The sequence below is a fragment of the Nicotiana tabacum genome, chromosome 6, assembly GCF_000715075.1.
Source record: "Nicotiana tabacum cultivar K326 chromosome 6, ASM71507v2, whole genome shotgun sequence".
Classification (NCBI taxonomy): Eukaryota; Viridiplantae; Streptophyta; class Magnoliopsida; order Solanales; family Solanaceae; genus Nicotiana; species Nicotiana tabacum.
The window spans coordinates 192,258,327-192,282,707 of NC_134085.1; the positions used below are offsets into that span (position 1 = coordinate 192,258,327).

The 24,381-nt window shown below is 37.9% G+C and overlaps 2 protein-coding genes across 2 annotated transcripts; one reads left to right on the forward strand and one right to left on the reverse strand.

The window, feature by feature from the left end:
* The first annotated feature begins 1,011 nt into the window (after positions 1-1,011).
* LOC107817327 (uncharacterized) lies at positions 1,012-1,862 on the forward strand. Its single transcript, XM_016643128.2, has one exon. It carries the CDS (start codon positions 1,082-1,084, stop codon positions 1,652-1,654), a length of 573 nt encoding a protein of 190 aa, XP_016498614.1. The 5' UTR covers positions 1,012-1,081; the 3' UTR covers positions 1,655-1,862.
* Positions 1,863-3,503: 1,641 nt separating this feature from the next.
* LOC107817328 (homeobox-leucine zipper protein ATHB-15) lies at positions 3,504-12,575 on the reverse strand. The gene is made up of 18 exons (XM_016643130.2): positions 11,332-12,575; positions 10,934-11,093; positions 10,748-10,848; positions 10,519-10,609; positions 8,483-8,578; positions 8,294-8,407; positions 8,126-8,209; positions 7,717-7,872; positions 7,558-7,632; positions 7,341-7,447; positions 7,067-7,259; positions 6,779-6,964; positions 6,580-6,660; positions 5,667-5,801; positions 5,255-5,580; positions 4,770-4,875; positions 4,422-4,571; positions 3,504-3,817 (listed from the first exon to the last, which is right to left on the reverse strand). Exons 1-18 carry the CDS (start codon positions 11,538-11,540, stop codon positions 3,671-3,673), a joined length of 2,517 nt encoding a protein of 838 aa, XP_016498616.1. The 5' UTR covers positions 11,541-12,575; the 3' UTR covers positions 3,504-3,670.
* Positions 12,576-24,381: the final 11,806 nt, after the last annotated feature.

Below are 24,381 nucleotides of genomic sequence, written 5' to 3' on the forward strand. Positions count from 1 at the left end.
GACACCGAACATTGGAAAATAATATTTTCATTTCATAGTAAATAACAGCAAACATAATACGATGTAAACTATCCAATTTTTCAACTGATTTTTTATAGAATTTAAGTTTTAAGCATTGATAACCCATGCAACTTGTTATTATAGGTTAAAACTGCGTTGATGGTGTAAAAATATTTACATTATCGGTTATATATAACTTAAACTCTTTTGATAATTTTTTATTTATTATGTGAGTATAAATGTACTAAAACTTATAAAGTACACAAAAACTATTTCAGCTTGATAAATTTTTAGTTAGTGTAGTCGCAGAAATGGTTTTACTTGTTAAAAAGTAACTACGCCTCATAAAACAAGATACATAATTATCTATTTATTAAACTCGGTGTAAATCAAGAATATTTATGCATTGAAAACTTTTAATGTGCATCTGAAGGAGGATAAGTATTTGTTATTCGTCATTTCTTTCTTAACAATCTATAATTTACATTTGAGCTCAGTGAAATTAATGTATTTTTGATGTCCCAAAGCAATATAGCAAATAGAGCAAAGCGTGGCATAAGATCATGCACGTACCTTAAACTATCCGTGCAATATTGATTGATTTTTTAAAATTTTCTTAACTATCCGTGTAATTTAATTAATTACATTTATATTAGGTTGTTTGGCTGATTTTTCATGTTACGAATTTACTTGTTTCCCTTCTAATATATACTATAGAGAAGTTATACAATGAAAACAACAATAACCCAGTGAAATTCTACAAGTAGGGTCCAATGAGGGTAGCGTGTACACGGACGTTATTCTTAGCAAAATAAGATAAAGGTTTATACAATGAAAAATCTAGTAAATTCAAGACAATTCATGCAAAGTAGAAATGAAAAGTGACATGTAAGTTCCCATGGTCCACAACTTAGTAACTTTCCAGCTTCCAACTTGAAAAAACAAACAGCAGCCAACAACTATAAATAGCAACCTACAATCTTCATCTTTTCCTATCCTTAGTTACATGATCTCAACTCCATACACCCATTTATATAATTAGCAATATTCTTTCCAAATTAAAGTACATTTTTCTTCTCAAATGGCACCACATGGAGAGACAATTCCCAGTTCCAACAACATTCGAACAAAAAACCTAAACAAACCTCCACGTCTCTCAAACGATAGCCTAAAAAGGACAATGTCCGATATCTCGTTCGATTGGATGAACAAAGAAGATACTATTGATGAGTCAAATCTGCCTCCAATATCCGAAGTAGAAAATGCAAAATGCGAGTGTTGTGGAATGAGTGAAGAATACACTTCCGAATACATTAATCGTGTTCGAAAAATGTATTCGGGTAAGTGGATATGTGGACTTTGTACTGATGCAGTGAAAGAAGAAGCAGGAAAAAATGGAGGAAAGAATGAAGAAGCATTAAGTATTCATATGAATGCTTGTAGTAAGTTTAATAAATTTGGTAGGGCATATCCAGTTCTTTATCAAGCTGAGGCTATGAGAGAGATGTATAAAAAGAGCACTAAGGGAATAATGAGGGCTAAATCTATTAGTCCAAGGGACAGAATTATTCCAAAGAAGGGTGGGATTACAAGAACAAATAGTTGCATTCCTGCAATTACTAAAGAGATGAATGATCTTAATATTGCAACCTAGCTAATTAATATTATGGATAAGCTTCGGAGTAATTAAACAACTAATTATTACCCAAGTGAGGTTTTTAGGTTTGTTACCCAAGTTTTTAACCTTTTACTCATCATGTTATTAGCTTTTTAACGTCATGTTTACAGTCCAAGTTACTGATCTGACGTTTATTCACCCTCAACGGAGTTGTGCTAATAATAAAGTTAAACTTGTACTGCTATTGATCTCAAGACTTAATTATTTTGTAGTAAGTCTTATCTGATATTGTTTGTGTTTGAAGTGCTTTAATTTAGCCTAGCAAAAAAAGAGAAAAGATCAATGCTTACACGGTAATACTTGTATGTATTCGGCTTTTCGCTTAAAAAGAAAAAAAAAGATGCATCGAACTATCCCACATTCACGCAAGGTTCAGGGAAGGGCCGCATCCAAGGGGATAGGCTATGCATCCTACTTTAATACAAACATTAATGGTTGATTTCACGGCTCGAACTCATGACCTATAGGTCACACGCTGAGTTGCCTACTTTTTGTGCATGTGCAGTAAAAGAAGGTTTTGTGCAATTTTAATACTAATCGGGGGGAAAAAATTCCATCATCATATATTTTTGTTATTTCATCTTTCATGAGCTTGCATCAACTGTTTTCTAATTATGTTTATTTAAGCGAAAAGAAAGGACAAAATGATGGCTGCTACCTCAGCTCCAATAGTTGAATATGAATGAAAACAAAGAAAAATCAAGTCTGATCGCAGCAAAAGACCGTAAGCAGGGGAGATCCCTGTTGTTAGAGCAACTGTAACCTCCGTTCCAATTTATATAAACCCGTTTGACTAGACATGAAGTTTAAGAAAAATGAGACTTTTTGAATTTGTGGTCCTAAACAAATCAAAAAGGGATCCAGAGTATTTGTGTGGTTATAAAAGCTTCTCATTAGGGATAGAATTGAAAGTTTAAACCAAATTGTTTCCAAATTTAGAAAAGAAACATTCTTTTTTAAACGAAAAAAAAAATATGTGCTACAAACCCAAATAACACCAAAGTATATTGTATTGATAAATTGGCAGTAATAGGAACAACTCAGCTAAAGGAAATTACAAAGAACTCAAACACCACAAGAATGGGGATGAGAAGACACAGAGAGAAGGAAGATGAGAGGCACAGAACTTTCGCATAATACAAGCCTACTGTAATTCTTATTCTACTGGCTATTTATAGGGAAGCCAAACAAAGTCTGTTAATTTAACTTGGTCAGGTGCATGTGCATTTTCAGCTATTTCGGTATTCATAACAATATGTTCACATAAACTGAAACGGAGGGAGTAGTAAAATTTTGACTACGATGAAAGTGAAAGATCTTAACAAAAAATGAAAGGCTATCGCCGTATATTTTTGCTCGTTGCATCGTTCCTGACCTTGCTTCACTGATTTATATTCATGTTTCTTTTCGAACATGAAAGGAAAGGACAAAATGAAGCTATAACGTCGCGCTAGCAATTGAATATGACTGAAACCACAGAAAATTCAAACATGACCCTAGCAAAAGACTATAGGCAAGATCACTGGTTGGAGTAGCTGACCAAGATAGTTACACAGGTTCCAGTGAAAGATGGTTCACACGAATCAAACACGTGGTTCATACCCATGTCATTTACTTAAAACCTTACTCAAAACAAACTTTAAATTATTAGAATACAATTTTTTACCCCTCAAAACCTCCCTTTAAATGGTTACTCCTAGTGATAGTAGATTATTAGCCAGTTGCGATTATCTTCCTTTGCCCTTCCATGCAAAAAGTATATTAAGTTCACATTCGTAATAATCCCATATCCACTCTCCCAATAGATATACGGGACTATTTCAAGTAGCACAAGGCATCAAAGACATAGCATAAACTTCCCGAGTAGCAAGGAAAGCATAATAAACAAGTCTCACAAACCAAACTAGTTCAAAATGGTTCTTAGGGAGATATTTAAGGGTTCTTAGGTTTGAGTTTATTGATCCCTCAAAAGCAGATCTAGACAAAAGTATCTTAGACAAACGACCAGTTCACAAACATGAAACAGATGCAGTGAGGACTATCTTCTTCATTCATAACTTTCCACGCCACTGCTCTCTCGTAAGAAATAGGTCTACTCATGCTCGACAAGCAAATGCCCCCTTGAAGACATGCAAAACCCTGTCAATGAATTATGGCAATATAGTTAGAACTGCTGCGATCGTGATATTCAATATCAAGGAAAGTTCAACATGACTAAGAAGCTACTGCTCACTTTTTCGTCTTAGAAAGATACGACTAATCAAGAGTCTTGATAAGAAGTCGTGACGCGCCAATGTTCCCCTTCACTGATTAATTTTTATTAGGGTGAGCGTATTTTATCTTGTGAATTCTTGCCGACCTTCTAAGACAACAACAGCAACCCAGTGTAATCCCACAAGTGGGGTGGGGAGGGTAGGATGTACGCAGCCTTAGAGAGACTTTCTAAGAATTAGGTTTATTTCAGGTGTTGGCGTAACTGGTAAAGTTGTTGCCATGTGATCAGGAGGTCAAAGGTTCGAGCCGTGGAAACAGCCTCTTGCAGAAATGCAGGGTAAGGTTGTGTACGATAGACCCTTATGGTTCGGCCCTTCCCCGGACCCCGCGCATAGGGGGAGCTCTTTTTTTCAGGTGTTACTGGATCAGTTTGACGTGGTTAACATAAGCACACTGTAATCACATCTACAAGACCACCCAATCACTTCTTTGCTACATTCAATTTTTCCACATTTAAAGGAATACTAACCTGTTGCATTATCTGTGGGAACTCAGTGCAGAGGTTCTTCTTTCCGTGATCATCGAAAACTTTCTCCAAGGTAATATCTTGAAGTGCAACCAATGTTGTCTCAAGCATGTCAAGACCAGCCTGATTTGCAAACGTGAAAACTGGCATAGCCTGCATAATTATTGAACTTAAGAATTCAGTGCTCGGAAGAACTAAACTTGCAACCAAAATAAATAATGAAAAGCTGTCAAAATCCCTAATGACAAATCGGAAAAAGTTTCTTCTAATTTGGCGGCATCAGAGGGCTGCATAGAGAGTCCCCAACAAGCAAAAGAATGATATGAGATTGACATGAGAAAGTGCTGAAACCTTAGCAGAGCAGCAGATAATAGCATCCGAGTGATGCCATAGGCTTTTGAGGATTGATTCACTTCCTTCAGCAATCGATTTCAGAAGTTCCACACCCAAAAAGCACCTTAAGAAGCAAAAAAAATAATTAAAAAATAATCAAGGGACATCTATGTCAAACTCCATAACTCAATCAGAGGCAGACAAATCAAAGAAAGAAATCAAGCTTAAAGAAAAGGAGGGTCACACCCCTTTTTTAGAGGCAGGTAACCATTTTTTTATATCACAACAAAGATAAATCAGAGCGAATGATGAGCCAATTTCTGGAAAATGAGACACATGATAATCTAAACATTATACATATAAACCAACTAAGGTTGCCATAAAGTCATGTATATTATCCAGAATTTGATATAGTAAATCACATGCACAATAGCTGACCTGTGACAATCATGACTTAAAGAGTGTTCCTGTTTTAGGCACACATGCAAGTATATACAACAAACCTGTAACTTTGGAAGATCCAACGAGCTAATGTATGTGCTTCAGGAGTACCCAATGGCAGACGAAGACCTCCATGGGAACCCAAGTGAGACGGTGAAAGTGCTAATGCAACCCTCTGAACAGATGAAATAATGCTTCGAACATACTGTCGAGCCATTGAAGCAACATTCTCTTGCATGTGGCTTTCAAATGCAAATTGAAAAGCAATTGTCATGACAGATCTTGATGTGCCACCATTTGTGTGAAGGTCATTGCCCACTTTGTTTTCAGCTGGGCCAGTCTCAAGAGCAGAAGTAAGATCAAGGGTGCGGTTCGGACTGGAGGATTCCTGCACAAAGTTCCATATTAGCAAAAACATGGAGGATTAGAAACCTCAAAAAGAAAAAGTGCTAATGGGAGAATACAAATGCTAACCTTTCCAGATTCGAGAGAAATAATGCGAAACCCAGACGGGAGCAATGGTGCATCATCAGCAAACGAGGCATCAATAGGAGCAAATATGAGTTCGGCAGAGGTTCCAACAGCGTTTTCATCCATTCCACTGCATAGCTGTCAAAAAACATGTAAAGTGACTATTACCACAAGTATCAGACACAGGTAAAAAAGCAATACGAGAGCAGAAAATATTGCAGCCTGCTCAGAAACAATGAAACGCCCAAGTCTCATTGGAATCAAATTCCACAGTATCTGTTTCCAGATTCCTATTTTAAGAGGAGAGCAAGGAAATCAAAAGAGTGGTTATAAACCATGTTAAGAGTCAACAGATGCCCACAATACTCAGCTTTCTACCACAGAATTGACCAATATGAGTCCAGTTAAATAGTCATGGTGTGCTAATATAAGTGTTAAGGAGTCATCGGCCACAATGCAAGAAAGTGAAACATTAGATCATGCATAATGAGTTTTGCCAAACAAGATAGGAGATTTATTATCCAAAACGGATTAATCATGGTTCTAGATAACTTCTCAAAGCCTGTGAATTAACTAAGACGCTCCAAAACAAATATGTTAGCAGCACACATATTGATTAAAGTTGCGTTTTTTCCATACTACATAATACACTTTAAATTTCTAACTTTTCCATACTAAAAGTTTCTTTTTTGACTTTGCTTGTTGATGTAATGCCATGTTCCACACATCAGAAAAATCTTTCAATTCAAGGAAAGACATTCTCATATTCTGCCATTAAAGTAGATGCAAATATAGAAACATTGTCTTCAAATATATAATTTTTGATAAAATTAGATTTCATTTTATACTGCACCAGAAAGGTTGAAAATATGGACAGCACAAGGACTAAATTTACATGGGGAAAAATAAAACTTACTTGCAACAGAAACATATCTCTTGGCATTATAGCATCCTCAGGAGAATGGCCAACTCCTTCCAACTTAATGACTTCCAGCAACTACTAAGCAAAAAAGGAGCACATCATCAGAAACTAAGACAAGAAAATCCCCAAGAAAGACTGGAACAGTTTTAGGCATGCAAAACAATGTAAGATTAAATAAATCAACTAAGCTTGCCTCTTCATGCTCAACAGTATGTGCCAGTGGAAGTATCACTTGACCCCCAAAGTTACCAACTCGAGTCCCAGGAAGGCAACAGGGACCAACTTTGATGGCAGCAGCAGAGTAAGCATCAATATTGTTGTCTGCCCATTCAGATCGATGCTCCCGCAGAAACCTCAGAAGTATAGCAGGAGGCACATTCTAAACAATAAAAATAAGAAACCTTTATTTATCCACTTGCACAAACAGGAAACCTGCAATCAAATTTTATAGGCTTCAAAGTATTGAGTGAAGTGAACAGACCTGTAGAAGCATTGACGCTTTTGCACACATAACCGCATTGCTCAAAGATGAAAATCCATTTGCAAAAGAAAGGTTTAGGCCCATCAATTTGTCAGGAGAAGAGTTCACAAGGATGGTAATATCATCCATTCCGTCACTACCGAGCATTGACCAACCCTCATCAGTCAAACCATTCAGAGCCTCATTGAAGCCTCTGCCAAAATAATTGATTTTAATTACTTAAAAAAACTCTAGAACACTGAAAGAGCATCCACCAAAAAGAGGATTTCCAAACCTGCTCAACCTCTGGCTTAATGCGCGTAGAGCTGCTGGTCGTCTTCCCCAGTTACTGACATTAGTCTGTGAAACCTCTTGTGCAATCTGTCTGAGGTATCGTAGAGCCTGCGAAGAGGATGCGATTTGAGTGTCCAGAATGCAAATAGAAAGTGGGCCTGCGAAGAGGATGCGATTTCCAACATGTGGTATTAACCAATTTGAAAGAGAATTCTTACTGCCACTGTCGTCTTCTGAGCTAGCACTGCTGATGACTCATAAAGTGGGCGCAACACTTCCGGCACACTCCATGCCTAACAATAATAATATCGTCAACCATAACAGCGAAGGAGTAGGCACAGTGAAACAGAGCAGGAAATAATGGACTACAACTCTACCTCTAAATTCATATGATCGACAATGTGGATAATTGAACCACCTCCCTCACAAGGTCTAATCAGGTATCCACTAGGTAGGATTTCTGCTCTCACAAAATTCTGAACTGGTGGCATACTAGGACCATTTTGAGTATTTCCAAGTGACCTTTCACACACCTAGGCATTTTATCAAATGAGACATGTTAGTTCACGCTGCATGTGAATAAACGTAAAGAAAGTGAAGGTGCAACTGGAGAAAATTCTCAAGCTTTCTATGATATACAACAGCCGCTAAGTTATACCAACATGGATTGCTACTTCCTCCGACACATTTCAGTGACATTGGAGAAATTTACACATTGTCCAGAGACTTCACAAATTATAATTTGTGATATTGGAAGAGTACTAACTAGACAAAATAAATCCTTACCACGAGACTGCCATCATCCATAACAGTTGTATACCGCAACAGCCAGAAGTCACGGGCAGGTGCCAGCGTCGTTGGTGCATAAAGCTAAAAATAAAGTATTTTCTCAGTTCAAGAAGGTATAGAGAGAACAAATACACAAACACGAGAAGTAACATTACAGTAACCTACCTGCATGTAAAGAAGTTCAATGGTTCCACCATTGGCAGTAGGCAGCACATTGAGAACATCAACGGCCCGGCAGTCGCGAAACCAAGAGGGGCGATCCTTAAGGATTTCAGCAACCTGGGGAGATCTCACAGAATTAATTTCATGTTAGAGTGCCAGAAACATAAATTTAGAAATAGATGATCAACTTACCCTCGTTGGCTCTAGACCAACCAGGCCACAGGCTCGTGCTGCCACGCCCGTGCAACCATGAGAAATAGCAATGATTCCAATGGAATCCGGACCAGGCTGTTCATTTCAACAGAGAGATGATTAGATAGAGTTAAATCAGTACCGAGAGTTTGGACCAGAAATAATATGGCTACAAAAAGAAGGAAAAAAAGGAGACATGAAAATGTGTCATGATACACTAATGTCCTCACAGTTTCTGAATGATTGGTATTGATCAAGCAAATAAGCAATAAGCCCAAGGGAGGACAACTTTTCTATAAATATGAGCCTGAGGTCCGACACTAATGCACCAAAATGTAGTAGTGAGAATACCATCCCAAGACTGTAAGATTGTGGCATTTTATAACTCTTTATAAGTTAATTATGGTATGACTTATATTAATCTCCGGCATGAGAAGATATGTATGATAATTGAAAATTAAAAAAACCTGATCATAATGATGGCTGTTAATAATACTCTTTATATTGTTTTTAACATATTATGGGATCTGTAAGAGGTTCGCTGCTTAGTGCATAACTTTAAAAAATATGATTGGTTTTAATTACATAAAAAATTGTAAGCTAATAATAACCTTGGCCTATTTCCATACCTAACTCCAATTTAACATTTAGTTTATAATCTATCTTATGTACTAAAACTAAAATCGACATAAATTTTTCACAATTAATTACTAATTTTATCAAATAAAACACATTTCTAAGAAAACAATAGGAAAAAATGAGGAGAACAAGCAAGAGATGGTTAGTTAAACAGATAATAATACAATGGAGATTTTCCATTTTAAGGTCGTATGCCAGTATAGTTTAATGCATGGATTGCTGCTATTCAGTTTCACATTGGCTTTATGTTAAAACAATCTGATCCTTCCATTTCAATTTATGTGAACCTATGAGGGTTAAACTGACTAATTTTTTGAGTGAATTCTACCACAAGTATTTTCAAAATTTTTGAATTAAAATTTACACATTCAAAAACTACAAAGAAAGTATTACAAGTTACAATAGTTAGCAATTCAAAATATTCAAAAATATTTGCAATAAACTGGTCAAGGAGAATCTTGTTTGACTCACCTAATAATAATAGGTTCACATAAATTGAAATGGATGGAGTATAACTTACAGCACAATTAATCGAGTACTATAAGTACAATAACATGAAAGTGACAACCAAACCATTGAATATTAATACAAAATTAAAGATTCCTGCACCATCAAGCCACCTAAAGATGATAATTAGAGTAGTATGCTATATGCTAGAAAATAAAACGTTTTACCTATTATATCATTAAAATAAAACGTTTTACATGTTTTATGACAATATGGGGTTGGTTTGTAGAGTGCATTACAGAAAATAATGCATGCATTAGCTTTGCGTATTAGTAATACCTTGTTTGGTACACTCTTTCAACCTATGTATAACTAATACAAGCATTAGTTATACACCCTATTCGTTATTATCCTATGTATAGCTAATGCATAGCAAACCATGGTGTTAGCAATACCAAGGCTATTAATGCATGTGTTAGCATGATTAAAGACAAAATTATACTTAAAGTCCTTTAAAGCTAAAGAATATGGAGCGCCCGATAAACCCCAATTGCATCATAGGAATCACAAAAAACGGTTCTTTCGAATAGTGGATTTGTTTCTGTATTTTGTTGAATCTTTTTCACGGCTCGATAGATTAGATAATTTGATAAGCCAATGATTTTTTTCCGTGTGTCAAAATACAGTCTTTTTTTGAATAACTAATTTTCTTAAAAATTATGCCATGCATTCTAATTTTTAATATACCACACCAAACAATGGATAAGAAATAATCTCTGCATAACTAATGCTTGCATTGCTAACCCATGTATTACTAATTCCTGCATAACTAATACACCTTATTCAACACTATTCTTATACACACTATCAAACAACCCCTATATGTGTATATAAGTTAAATTTTTAATTTAGTTAATTGTGAAAAGCCATTATTTTAATTTAAAAAATACCTTCATTCCAGGCATTTGGACCCACTCAACAGCAGTTCCAGTAGCCTTTGAAAGAAACTCTGCTAAAGTTTCTTCTGCAATGGACAAAAGCCTGGAAAAGCACAACAACAAAAACAACAACAAAAATTGGCGTAAGGCACAAACACAAAAAACAAGGAAAATGGTCACAACTCAGAAACCACGATGTTTACAAGAAAAGGACCCAACAACTGTAATCCCACTCACTAACCCTGCAGGACTAGCATCCCTTGGCGGATGCTGAGATGTCAAGTGGTGTTGACCACTCGTCACCACTGATTCACAACTCGTATCTTTTGTTGCAAGCGTTGTCTGCATTTATAGAAAAAAACAAGCCTTATTATCTTGATGATAAGGAACAACAATGGTTTTACAGATATAGGGGGAAAATTCTTACACTGTGAGTTTGCCTGCGAAAGTAACCATTTTCATAAACCAGTTGTGAAACTTGCTTCTGCAATCTGTCATTCTCTTCCATTAATAGCTTGTTCATTGCCGTCAGCTTCCTATTCACAGCTTGAAGCCGTGACGCCTCTTTCCTCTGTTTCTCTCTGCATCTACATTTATCCAAAATTGAATAAACAACAAAAAAATTTGTCATTCACACATAATGTAGGGCAACCCGGTTCATGCATATTGTTGAACAAAGAAAAAACCTAGAGAAAATAGCTAGGAACTCGAAAAATGTAATATTTAAAGCATAATTTAGGAAATAAAGGGGGTAATATTTAACAAAAGAATATATATATATAAATATAAAAAAAATAGTAGAGTAGAAAATTGTACAAGTAGTACCTTCGATTCTGGAACCAGACTTTGATTTGTTTAGGTTCAATATGGGAGAGAATAGGACATTCACGGATAAGTTGCTGACGGCGCATGGAACTAGGTTTAGGGCAATCATGATAAAGCCTCTCAAGTGCTTCAACCTGCTCAGGTGTATACCGGACATATTTTCCATTATCCATTACTGACGACGTCTTACCATCCTTGCAGGAAGCCATTGCTTGATTTACAAATATGCCCTTCAAAATTTTACTTCTCAAAAAACAAGCACAGCACTTTGCTTCAAGCACTTGAGACTTTTAGCATTATTCTTGTCTTTTCTTTTCTTTGTTTGGAGCTCTGAACAAAATGAGAATGTCTGTGAAATGGAGTTGGAAATGACCTTTTCTTGGTAATACTAAAAGAGAGAATAGTTCTCGAAATGCAAGAAAAACCAATTACCAAACTGAAACGGCACTATATTTCCTTGGCGTCAAGCACTAGACAACTTGTTGTATCTTTCGATTTCAGAGCTTCCAATAAACTAAAAATATACTCACTTATCTTTCACCATTACCAAAAAAAAACGAAGTCTCCTTGTATTTTTCCTTAAACTCCTACTAATACTTCTCCATTATTCCTTAGAAATTTCCAAGCTTCTTTTTCCTTTCCCTTAATACAACCAAAACAGTAAAGCTAACACCAACCAACCAACCTTTGGATCTTGAAACAAGATAAGAAGTACTGGGATATTTGCTAAAAGATCCAAACTTTAGGCCTCAGAAGAAGTAATCAAAAAACTAAGAAACAGATCTTCATGGCTATGAATTAGTTTCCAGCTGAAAATTTTAGTACCCAAACTTTGTAGTAGCAGCATCTTTAATTAAAGGGTTTGAACAGAAAAGTAAACCAACTTCACCAGCCCCCTACCAAATTTTCAAAGTACGGACGCCATGAAAGACAACAGCGGAAGATCTTGTAGGCATAATGATATTATCAGAGAAGGGATCTTGAATTGAATACAGTGAATGAAATTGAGGGGTGTAAAAGTAAAGGTATAAACCCCGGATTTGAGAGCGACTGAGAGAGAGAAATAAGGGTTTTTATTTGGATTTGGGAAAGTGGTTTTAGAGGTATCTACGCAGAAGCAATGGGTATATCAGTGGTCCGTCTGTCAACTTCTTTCGGCTTTAGTACAGTGTGGGGAGAGAGGATATTCTTGGCTTCTTTTTACTACTCTCTTCAGGCCAATCACCCTACGCCTATTACTATACTAGTACTATTCTGCTTGCTGACCGCTCTTCATCTCTCCACATTTGGCATATACTTCTGATTAAGACGTTGTTATGACCATTATACCCTTTACTTCCCAATTTATTGAATGTCTTATTTTTAGTTATTTTTATGTCTTGTTTGGATGATTTCATATTATTTGATGAATATAATGTTTGAATAAATTATATTATTTATCGTTGTTTTATGATATCATGCACCAGCAATATGAAGAATAAACTTGTAATATTATAAAGAAAAATTATAATACGGGGTAAAATTATTATATAAAAAGGTAGAATACATAATAAAACAAAATTATTTAATAATAATGAAGGATGAGATGAAAGAAAAAAATAAGGTAATGATGCGACCACACTAAATCGGCTGTTACATAAAGTGGCACATTTCGTCGGTACGTAATGACAGATTTAACGATACGATACAACAAAATTTAAGTAACAATCAAAATAAACATCGTGTTTAAAGTAGCAATATGATACAATACAATAGGTAACAACCATCCAAATAAGCCGTAAATTCTTGAAATTATCTTTTACATTATTAATTAGTTTTATGAGATAAATTATTTATGAAAATACTTTTCCAATATACTTTGCATCATAAAGAGCAGAATTTTAGTGAAACAAAAATTATTTCAATTCTAGAACGAAAGAATTTATAAAATTAGAACTAAAAAAAGCTAGGTTCTTATTTAATAAATGGCGAAATAACTTTCTTGTCACTTAAACTTGCATCAGTTTGTAAAGTTGATATATGAACTCTTGGGTTTCTCATTTGAACACTTTTACTTGAAAAAATGGCTACTAATGAACACTTATAATGGTACGTGTTATTCAATTGCTGCTGACATGGATTTAGTTTAATATTTTTTATAGCCACATCATTCATCATTCACATTTTGTTGACCCGCAATTATAGCAAAGACGAACATATACAACTACTGACACTTGCATTTTCCGATTAAAAACCATCTCACTGTCCCCTTGTCGGCGACTGGCCAAAAGAGCAGCTGCTAATAGGGAAGATGAACACAGACACAACAGCATTGGCAAAGCCAGAATACCCAGTTATAGATCGAAACCCACCTTTTACTAAGACTGTTGCTAATTTCAACACCCTCGATTACCTCACTACCATCTCCGGTATCTTCGTCACTGTCAGCTACTTCTCCGGTAAACTCATTTTTCTGCTTTACTTTTTATCAATCAAATCTTAAACCAATCAAATCTCTAAGAAAAAACCCGTTAACAAATCATTGACTCATATCCAATATCTGGGATCCACGTCTGATCCATCGAACACCACCCTCTTTCTTCTTTACTTTTTTTTCACTTTCCAAACCTAAATAAAAAGTTCCAGAGTATATATAGAGAGCAAAGGTTATAGAAAATAGAAGTATTATTCCGATTGATTGCATTGAATTGAAGCTGGACCAAAACGAATTACGGAGAGAAAGCTACAATAAAGAGAGAAATTGGGGAACCCTAGACTGAACGTGAAAGAAAAGAGACTATGTGACTGAAGTCGATCGAGGGTGTGAGGATATCTTAATTATGTATGCGATAATAACGAACAAAGGTGGGAGGGAGGGGAAAGGGAAAGGTCTTTCTTTTTTTTGGTCTCATTTATATTTTATTTTGATTCTCATATTTTTTTAATAAAAACAATACATTCCGCACGCCTTTGCAGCGTGATCTGCACATAATTTAGCCATATCAGTTGCGCTGCTTCCACATAGGCATAGTCAACAGTCAAATGTGCTTATTAGTATCCATTGCATCAAGTTGGAGTGTTCAAATGGGAAAAGTGCAAGTTCATGTATCGACTTTTAAAAAGCACTACAAATTTAAGTGGTCAGGAAGCCATTACACCTTTAATAAATATACTTCGGATCATATAAAGTACAACTGTAGTAAAATAAAAAAGTTTTCGGAACTAGAATAAGAAATATTACAAAATCATAATTCTAGTAAAAAAGCCAGACATGTTGCGTAAATTTTGGTGTTGTTCGTAACAAATATTATTTTAATTATATGATTATTTTTGCTAAAAGTCTGTAAAAAATTATTAATATGAAAATTTTAAAAATTTATTTATTTCCATTCAAATTATAAGTGATACTGAAAATCGTTGTTTCTAAAGAAACTTACATAGCATTGCATGAAAACAATAGAAAAATATTAACGTGGTAAAATTGTAAATTTAACAGAAATTATTAATCTAAAAAGAAAAGGGCTTCCCAAAGCTAAGAAAAGGTCAACAGAAAAAGAAATTTTAAAATCAAGTTAATGAAAAAATAGAAGGGCAAAAGAGGGAAAGGAGAGTAAGATATGGAAAGGAGAGAAAAAGAGAGGCATGGGAAGTATGCGTGGGTCACAGAGGACAGCATGATGAGTGTTTTTGCATGCGCCTCTGATTCTCTGATTCTCTCTCTCTCTCTCCATTTATTAATTACTCTATTTACTTTCTAAGCCGAGATACACTACTTTTAACTACTCTGTTGTATTTGTATACATTATACTTCTACGTTGTACTAGGTACAATAACCAGCTTTTCTACTAGGTATATTGTACCATATACGAATTTAGTAGTGGTGGCCTGTAAGTCACTCTGCATACGACATAAAAGTGACAGAAGTTACGTGACATGACAAGAATCATGTCACAACAAACAACACATATGCTATGACTTACATACACGACAAATAAGATGGCGACGAGTTGCTGGATCGGTGTCGTACGTCCTCATTTTGGTATTACTTAGACATTCTTTGCTACATTTTTTCAATTTATGTATTATTAATGCAAATACTAATTATATAATATATTTAGTATTATTCTATGTATAATTAATACATAGCAAACCATGGTATCAAGACTGTTAATGCATGCATTAGCATGATTAAAGATAAATTATCCTTAAAATACCTTAAAACTAAAGAATATGGAGGGTATTTTTGAAAACAATTAATTTTCTTAAAAATTATGTAATGCATTTTAATTTTAAACACACCACATCAAACTATAGACAAGAAATAATCTTAGCATAACTAATGCTTGCATTACTAACCCATACATTATTAATCCCTATATTACTAATACACCTTATTCGGCACTATTCATATACAATCTACCAAACGACCCCTAAATGTGTTATCATTTGCGCGGTTCAAATGGGATAAATGTTTAATTAGTTTGCTCAATTTTGAATTTTGGATACTATTCGTATAGCATGCCTCTTTACAATTTATAATTTAAGAAAATGACCTTTTTAAATGTGTTATGTGTAAAAAAAAAAAATCTCTTATGTGTAAAAATAAACTTCTCATGTGTAAAAAAAATTAATTGACCCACAAATCACATCCTTTCTTATGTCAACTCATAATCCCTGTAGCGGTTGTAAGAGTAGACAAGAACATTTTGAAAAGAATAATTAGATTTTTCAAAACAAATTTGGGAATTTATGGCCAAACGTTGTTTGACCAAAAAGTGTTAAGCCCTTTTTAGTTAAACCAATTTTAATGAATAGATAAGGAGTGAATCCAAGTTAAAATTAATAAATCTTAGATCCAAAATTTAGCAACTTAGATGGTGTGAACCGTGTTCTAATCAATAAAATGTCGAGTTAATTCTCAATGATTAGATATAAATATGAGAATAAATGCATGCAATAAATGTGATAAATGACATTTAATGTAATAAGAAGCAATAAGTTACCCAAATGTTGGATGAGGTGGATGATTCCTTCTTCAGAGACAACGTATGACTGCATGCAATTATAGTGAACAGTATGCCCTCGGATCTTGTGAACTAAAGAAGAATGTTATATAATGGAATCAAGCAACAGAGACAAGACAAGCTTTTTGTATATTCTTGATAGTCAACTCTTTTACAGGATGTTCTTTTACAGAAGTTTTCCATTCCCCCAAATGTTCTCTCTCTTCCTATTTATAAAGGATATTCCTAGAAAACCATAAAAAAGTACAATGTGAGGAAATATTCAACAGAACATTCCCAATCATAGTCACAGGAACGTTCTAACAATTGTAGTCATTGCTCTGTACCCAACCTCGGCACTGATCTTCCCCTTTGAGCGACTCCTCACCATAAATCGTACGTAATCTCAACCTCGGCCTCAGCTCGTCCATTTGCACTCGCCATGCTAGATTGAATTTTGACCCATATAGTTAGTCCCTCCGCTTATTGAGGTCATCCTCTTGGGAGAACTTGATCAGCGCATTTCATCTGTATCTAATCACAAAAATGTTCCTCTATGGTAGTCGGGTTGAATTGGTCAAGATCATATTGGTGATGGGTCGGTTCAAAGGTTGTGGTTGTCGTGGCTAACATAGGATGATGTCATGACCACGCGCGTCATCATTACCCATCTTCCCGATGCAATGCATCATTTCCAGTTCCTCTGTTTCGTCGATATTAGTGTCAGTGATAGTATCTTGTATCAATATTGGCGCCATAATATCTTATAAATAGGGAAAGGGAGGTTCAAATATGAGGCTTTTGAATTTTATACTTATTTGGTACTTTGCTTGTTCTTCTGTTTCTTCTCTGACCCTCGCATCCGATTTCCTTCTTCTTCTTAGATCCAACTTTCTCGTTAACCATACATTTCCCGTTAATTCCCTTCTGCGACTCTACTAGCATTTATTGCATAAATGACAACCCACATCGCACTTCTGATATAGCTTCTAATGCCACCCCTTTATCAGTAGCTATGCCTTCCGGTAGGACCGAACCCACGGTTACGAAAGATGAAGGTTTTCGTACTGTGAAGGAGATGATCCCTCGGAACTCGTTGGTCAGAAATGACTTTCAAAAAGAACCTACCCCCACTCCTGAGCAGGTGCTATCAGTCATGGGATCGAATTCGGTCTAAATTTTGCATTCCTTCTTTAACATCGTTCTGGCGGGGAACAACTCAATACAAGTCCACCGACCAGGGTATTGTGCTTTTTACCAATACCCGTTCTTGGTGGGCTACTCTCTTCCTCTTCCCACACTTGCTGAGGAATTCTGTCACTTTTATGGCGTCTGCCCGACACAACTTTTCCCTTACCTGTATAAAGCCTTCTTGATGTTGGCAAAGTTTGCAGAATTGGCCGGTTGCAACGTCTCCATTCGTCATCTGCTGCACCTCTTCACGCCTAGTTTTTATAGAGGCATACTGATTCATCTCCGCCATTGTGGGATTAAGGATTGGTGACGGGATGGATGATAAGGCAAACCGCGGTTATGGTGCTACTACTTCTTTGTCAGGATCGAACATCTAGTGGCGGACCCAGTCGGGTTCCCTGAGTGGTGAAACTTTAATCGTAAGGGCCTCTTAATGTTCGTCATGTGTTTTATTTATCTCTCTTTTATTTCTAGCTTGCTCGTGCCTTTATACTTTTAGGTGGTAAATGTATACCTCCCCCGGTTCCTGATATCGAAGACTGGGTGGCTCGCGTCTTACCTCATATTGTGGGGATCTGCATTTGGTTGTCGTTTAACAGGCGGTTCGGCCCCAAATCTTCGACTAGTGAGTGATTTCCTTTTCTACGACCCTTTTGCTTTTATTGTAGCTTATTTCTGTCTTGTTGGCATTTTTATTAGACACAATTTTCTTTTTGTGTTAGGTTGGCGGGCCTCCAAGAAAATGAAGGCTCCGGTGCCCGCATTTCGTCAGGCGATCGCATCGGCTGGAATGAAATCTGTACTAGCTAAGTCTGCATGAGAGAATGAAACTCTAGCTTCGTCGTTGGGTCAAGCCGAAAGATCAAGAACGATTGCTATGGCGGAGGCGGTAGCCCTAGGAGACACCATTCACGTTTGTAGGTCTGAGCGAGCTATTGAGGCAGAAATTGCGACGCTTAGAGAGGTGAGATTTGAGGAGAGGATTGGAGATTTGGATGCGGAGTTATCTCGGCTAAAGGTCAAGTTGTCGCCCTAAGGGCCGAGAAGGCGGAGGTGTAGGCTCAGCCATCCACTTCTCATGCTTCTGTTGCTCCAAGTGTGTCACATGAGTTGTATAAAATGTGGGTTCATGTTGAGGCTCAACTTGACATAAATAGGTCTCTGAAGATGGCTGGGAAGGTTTCCGAGGTCGAATTTGAGGATGTTCGTGTTAAGGCGTGTGCAGCTCATGACACTTGTGGTTATGATCCCGGTACGCCCGGAGGAGACGGTGATGAAGACGCCTTAGATAGGCTTGCCTTTGACCCTTGGTACGACAATGAGTATATTGGTGATGTTGGTGATGGGGGATGATGCAACATGAAGTTTTTGTACTTGGTTTTTGCTTGCCCTTTTTTTTGTTCTGCTGTTTTTGTGGGGGCGTCTTTCCAGCCATTTGTAAAAAATGTATTGGAATGGAGTGATTGAAATAAAATAGTTGTCTTTTGTTGTGTATTTTTGGCTCTTCTTCCTCTTTTTCTCTTTTCTTTTTTTGTTATGAGTTCTTTTGGGAGAAAGTCCCTGACTTTCGGTTCACTTCGGACGAGGTTTTCGATTAGAACGAGGTCAAAGGTAAGTTAATTCGAGCGAGGTCAAAAGTATATTAATTCGAGCGAGGTCAAAAGTATATTAATTCGATTGAGGTCGAATGTATATTGATTCGGACGAGATCGAATATAAGTTAATTCGAGAGAGGTCGAATGTAAGCTAATTCGAGCGAGGTCAAATGTATGCTTAATTCAAGCGAGGTCGAATGTAAGCTTAATTCGAGCTAGGTCGAATGTAAGCTTAATTCAAGCAAGGTTAAATGTAAGCTAATTCGAGCGAGTTCGAATATCGGCTAATTCGAGCGAGGTCGAATGTAAGTTAATTCGAGCGAGGTCGAATGTAAGCTTAATTCGAGCGAGGTCGAATGTCAGCTTAATTCGAGCGAGGTCGAATGTTAGCTAATTCGAGTGAGGTCGAATGTAATCTAATTTGAGCGAGGTCGAATGTAAGCTAATTGAGCAAGGTCGAATGTTGGCTAATTCGAGCGAGGTCGAATGTAAATTAATTCGAGTGAGGTCGAATGTAAGCTTAAATTGAGCGAGGTCGAATTTAGGCTAATTCGAGCGAGGTCGAATGTAGGCTAATTCGAGCGAGGTCGAATGTAGGTTAATTCGAGCGAGGTCGAATGTAGGTTAATTCGAGCGAGGTCGAATGTTAGCTAATTCGAGCGAGGTCGAATGTAAGCTTAATTCGAGTGAGGTTGAATGTCAACTAATTCGAGCGAGGTCGAATGTAAGCTAATTCGAGCAAGGTTGAATGTTAGCTAATTCGAGCGAGGTCGAATGTCGGCTAATTCGAGCGAGGTTGAATGAAAGTTAATTCGAGCGAGGTCGAATGAAAGCTAATTCGAGCGAGGTCGAATGTAAGCTTAATTCAAGCGAGGTCGAATGTTAGCTAATTCAAGCGAGGTCAAATGTCAGCTAATTCGAGCGAGGTCAAATGTAAGCTTCCTTTGCGTTGGCGTGATGTGCAAATTTGGTGGATGTTTGTAAGAATGTCATTGCTTTGTTTATTCATTGGAGTATTACGTTTCTTTTTGGTCCGTACATACATTTGAGTAGTCCCGGTCTATCTTTACATTTGAGGAGTCCCGATCTATCTAGTCCCTTCATCGCTCAGCCTAGAGAAGTAGTCAATAGGTGGGGCGATGAACTTAATACTTAAACTCCGAGACACCCCCTTTGTCGCCTCATTAAAAACCTCCCCAAGAAAACCTAATTGGGACAATACTCGGGTGAGGGAAAAAGAGTACGAGTTGGAAGACGTCCCTCTTTAGAAGTTGAAGTATTTGAGATGGGCGACGTTCCAATTATTTGGTAGCAATTTTCCCTCCATTGTTTCTAGCCGGAATGACTCTTTGTTTGCTGTTGCCGTGATTTTGTATGGTTCGTCCCAATTGGTTCCCAGTTGCCTTCCCGTGAGTCTTTGCTCGCTTGCATTTTAGCTTTGAGTACATAGTCCCCTACCTTGAGTGGTATGACTTTGGCTTTTTGTTGTAGTACTGTTCTTCTTGCTGTTTTTGAGCTATCATTCTTACGTAGGCCATGTCTCTTCACTCATCTATTTTGTCGAGGTCTTGCTTTCTGCTTTCATCGTTACATGATCCACTTTCGTTGGAGTATCTTAGACTTGGTTCTCCGACTTTGACTAGTATCATTGCATCAGTCCCATAGACTAGTGAATATGGCATTTCTTTTGTGCTGGTTTTTGGCGTGGTGCGGTATGCCCATAGCACTTCCGGGAGCAATTTCGGCCACAGTCCCTTGGCGTCCTCAAGCTTTTTCTTCATGATATTCAGTATTATTTTGCTGGAGGACTCCGTCTGACCATTTCCTGTGGGGTGATATGACATGGAGAGTATTCACTTGATGCGCCATTTCTCAAAGAATTCAGTGGTCTTTTTCCTGGTGAATTGAGGTCCGTTGTCACAACTAATTTCTTTTGGGGATGCCGAAGTGGCAAATGATGTTCCTCCATATGAATGTGATAACTTCCTATTCGCGTATTTGGGCGAATGCACCTGCTTCTAGCCACTTAGAAAAATAGTCAATTAAAACCAAAAGAAATCGTATATTACCTCGCCCTGTTGGGAGGGGTCCGACTATGTCCATCCCCTATTTGATGAACGACCAAGGCGATATGACTGAGTGGAGGTGTTTTCCCACCTGGTGGATCATTGGAGCGTATTTTTGGCATTGCTCGCACTTTCTAACGAAGTCGGCAGCTTCCCTTTTCATGGTGGGCCAGTAGTAGCCTCCCTGTATGAGGCATATAACGAGGGCTCGATTACTAGTATGGGATCCATAGTGGCCTTCGTGCACTTCTTCGAGGATGCGGCTAGTTTGGTTTGGTCCTAGGCATTTCGCCAAGGGACCACCAAACGTTCTTTTGTATAGGTCGTGAATGATGATGCTATATCTGGCTGGCTGCATTCGAAGCTTCTTGGCTTCTTTTTTGTCGGGTGGGAGTAATCCGTCTTGCAAATATGACATAATACGATTGCACCAGTCCTAGGTCAAGTTTATAGTGCGTACCTCGATTTGGTCTATTGACAAACAGAGGAGGGTGACTATGTTTTCTTTTCTGTTTACGTTCTTGGTGGCTGCTGCTAATTTGGTGAGGCAATCTACTTCGATGTTTTGTGCTCGGGGTATTTGGTCGAGTTGGCACTCGTCAAACTCAGGCAGTAGATTATGACTTTCTTCCTGATATTTTTGTAGCCTTTGTTCTTTGATTTGGAAAGTCCCTATGACTTGGTTGATGATGAGTTGCGAGTCACATCGGAGGATGACTCGCCATGCACCATAATTGAGATCTAATTTTAGTCCTCCAATTACGGCCTCATACTCGGCCTCTTTGTTAGTATATTGGGACACCGTATGGACTGGCGAATGACTTCGCCTATTTCGAGCAGGAGTCCCAGTTCAGATCCTGATGCGTTGGAGGCACCATTGGTGTACAAGACCCATAGGTCCGGTAATTTGGTAGAAGTACAGGTAGCTTCCTGCTCGATCTTAGGCAGTATTTTGGTGCTGAAGTCGGCGAGTACCTGCGACTCTATCGTTGTTCGCGGCTGATATGTTATATCACGCTCGCTTAATTCGATGCCCCACTTGCCTAATCTACCCGACAGCTCGGGTTTATGTAGGATGCTTCTTAAGGGGAAAGTTGTGACTACCGAGATGAGGTGGCATTGAAAATAAGGTCTCAACTTCGTGAAGCTACGACTAATGCCAGAGCCAGTTTTTCGAGGTGGGGGTACCTCATCTCGACATTGACCAGAGTTTTGCTAATGTAAATAAATTGGAGATTGTGTACCTTTGTTTTTGCATACCAAGACTACGCTTACTGCCACGTCGGATACAACCAAGTAGATTAAGAGACGTTCACTGGGTTCTATCTTAGCGAGTAATGGGGGCAAGGACAAATACGCCTTTAATTCTCTTAGGGCACTGATACATTCGAAATTCCACTGGAGTCCGTTGTCCATTTTGAGTACACGGAAGAATTTATGGCATTGTTTGAGGATCGTGAGATGAACCTTGACTGGGCGACTATACGACCACTCAGTTTCTACACTTGTTTCTTGCTGGTCAAAATCTCAGGTATTCCCTCTATAGCCTTGATTTGGTCGGGATTGGCCTTGATGCCTCTCTATGATACCAAAAAACCTAGGAATTTTCCCGAGATCACGTCGAAAGCACACTTTTCGAGGTTTAGCTTCATGCTGTATCATCTAAGTATGTCGAAGGCTTCTCTCATATGGTCGATATGGTCCTCTTTTCTTTTTGATTTGATCAACATGTTGTCTATATAGACTTCCATTGTTTTGCCGAGTTGTTCTTTGAATATCTTGGTGACCAACCTATGATAGGTCGTCCCTGCATTTTTCAACCCAAACTGCATGACTCTGTAGCAATACGTCCTTTGGTGGGTGATGAAGGTGGTCTTCTCCTGGCCCTCTTCCTCCATAAGGATATGGTTGTAGCCTGAGTAGGCGTCCAAGAAGCTTAATAACTTGTGCCCCACTATTGCATCGATGAGCTGATCGATGTGAGGCAACGGGAAGGAGTCTTTTGGACAGGCTTTGTTTAGGTCCATGAAGTCCACGCACATATGCCACTTCCCATTTTTCTTTTTCACCATGACCACATTGGAGACCCATTGGGGGTACTTTGACTCCCGAATGGAACCGTTGGTGAGAAATTTTTCTACCTCTTTGTGGACGGCCTCACTGACTGCAGCATTAAACTTTCTTCTGATTTATTGTATTGGCGTGTAGAGTAGATCGACATTCATCTTGTGTGTTGCGATGTCTTTCGGGATATCTGGCATATCTGCATGGGAGAAAGCAAACAAGTCATTGTTATCAATTAAAAAATTATGAAATTTTCCTGGCTCTGCAAGTTTGTGGCTGATGTAGGCTTTTTTGCTGTGGTCGCTTTCATCCAGCTAGACGGGATCGAGGTCTTCCACTGTTGACTCTACGGCTTCCATGATGTTGGGGTCTCTAACGACTTCTGTTTGTTCGTCAGTCTCGAGCCCCCACTTCGGTAATTACTATGCCCCCGAGCCTTCCTCTCTTAACTATTGGGTGCATGTGGAATCTTGGGCGATGTAGTAGCATTCTTGAGCTATGCGTATTCACAGCGGATGCTGAATATTCCCCATGGGGTAGGGAACTTGATGATCTGGTATAAACTGGACATGATGGCCCTTATGGCATGTATCCAAGGTCGCCCTATTATGGCATTTTAGGCGGTATCTTGATTCATAATATGAAATGTTGTTTCAAGGGTGACACCCCTGGCTAGTACATGCAATGTTATCTCTCCAGAGGTTCGTTCATCTGCATTGTTGAAACCTGTTAGTGTTATGTAGTGTGGTACTATCTTATCCTCGAGTCTCATTTGCGTGAGTGGGATGGATAATACACGCACCGCTCCCATCGTCTACCATGATTCTTTTTACATCAGTATCTAATATTCGTAAAGTAATAACAAGAGCGTTGAAGCGAGGAAAAGTCAAATTGTGGGTATCTGACTTATCGAAGATGATACTGTCTTCGAGGTCATCATACCGTTCATGGGTGATCGACCGCTTAAATTTGTGTGTGGTGCTGGATTTCACATGGTTGATTGTTGTTTCATCACCTCCGCCGATGATCATTTGGATGGTGCGAGCGGGGGAGGGTGGTTTTTTGGGGCCTTGATGTGATTCTTGTCCGCGAGCGAAATTGGCTCTCCCTCGATCGCTCATCAGCTCTTTTAAATGTCCTTGGTGGAGC

Excerpts from the sequence above, each read along its gene's own strand:
- LOC107817327 (XM_016643128.2), top strand. The coding sequence starts at position 1,082 with ATGGCACCACATGGAGAGACAATTCCCAGTTCCAACAACATTCGAACA.
- LOC107817328 (XM_016643130.2), bottom strand. The coding sequence starts at position 11,540 with ATGGCTTCCTGCAAGGATGGTAAGACGTCGTCAGTAATGGATAATGGA. Across the intron at positions 5,581-5,666 it reads TTTCTCTCGAATCTGGAAAG|GAATCCTCCAGTCCGAACCG; the intron begins GTTAGCATTTGT and ends AACTTTGTGCAG. Across the intron at positions 4,572-4,769 it reads TTATCTGCTGCTCTGCTAAG|GCTATGCCAGTTTTCACGTT; the intron begins GTTTCAGCACTT and ends ATAATTATGCAG.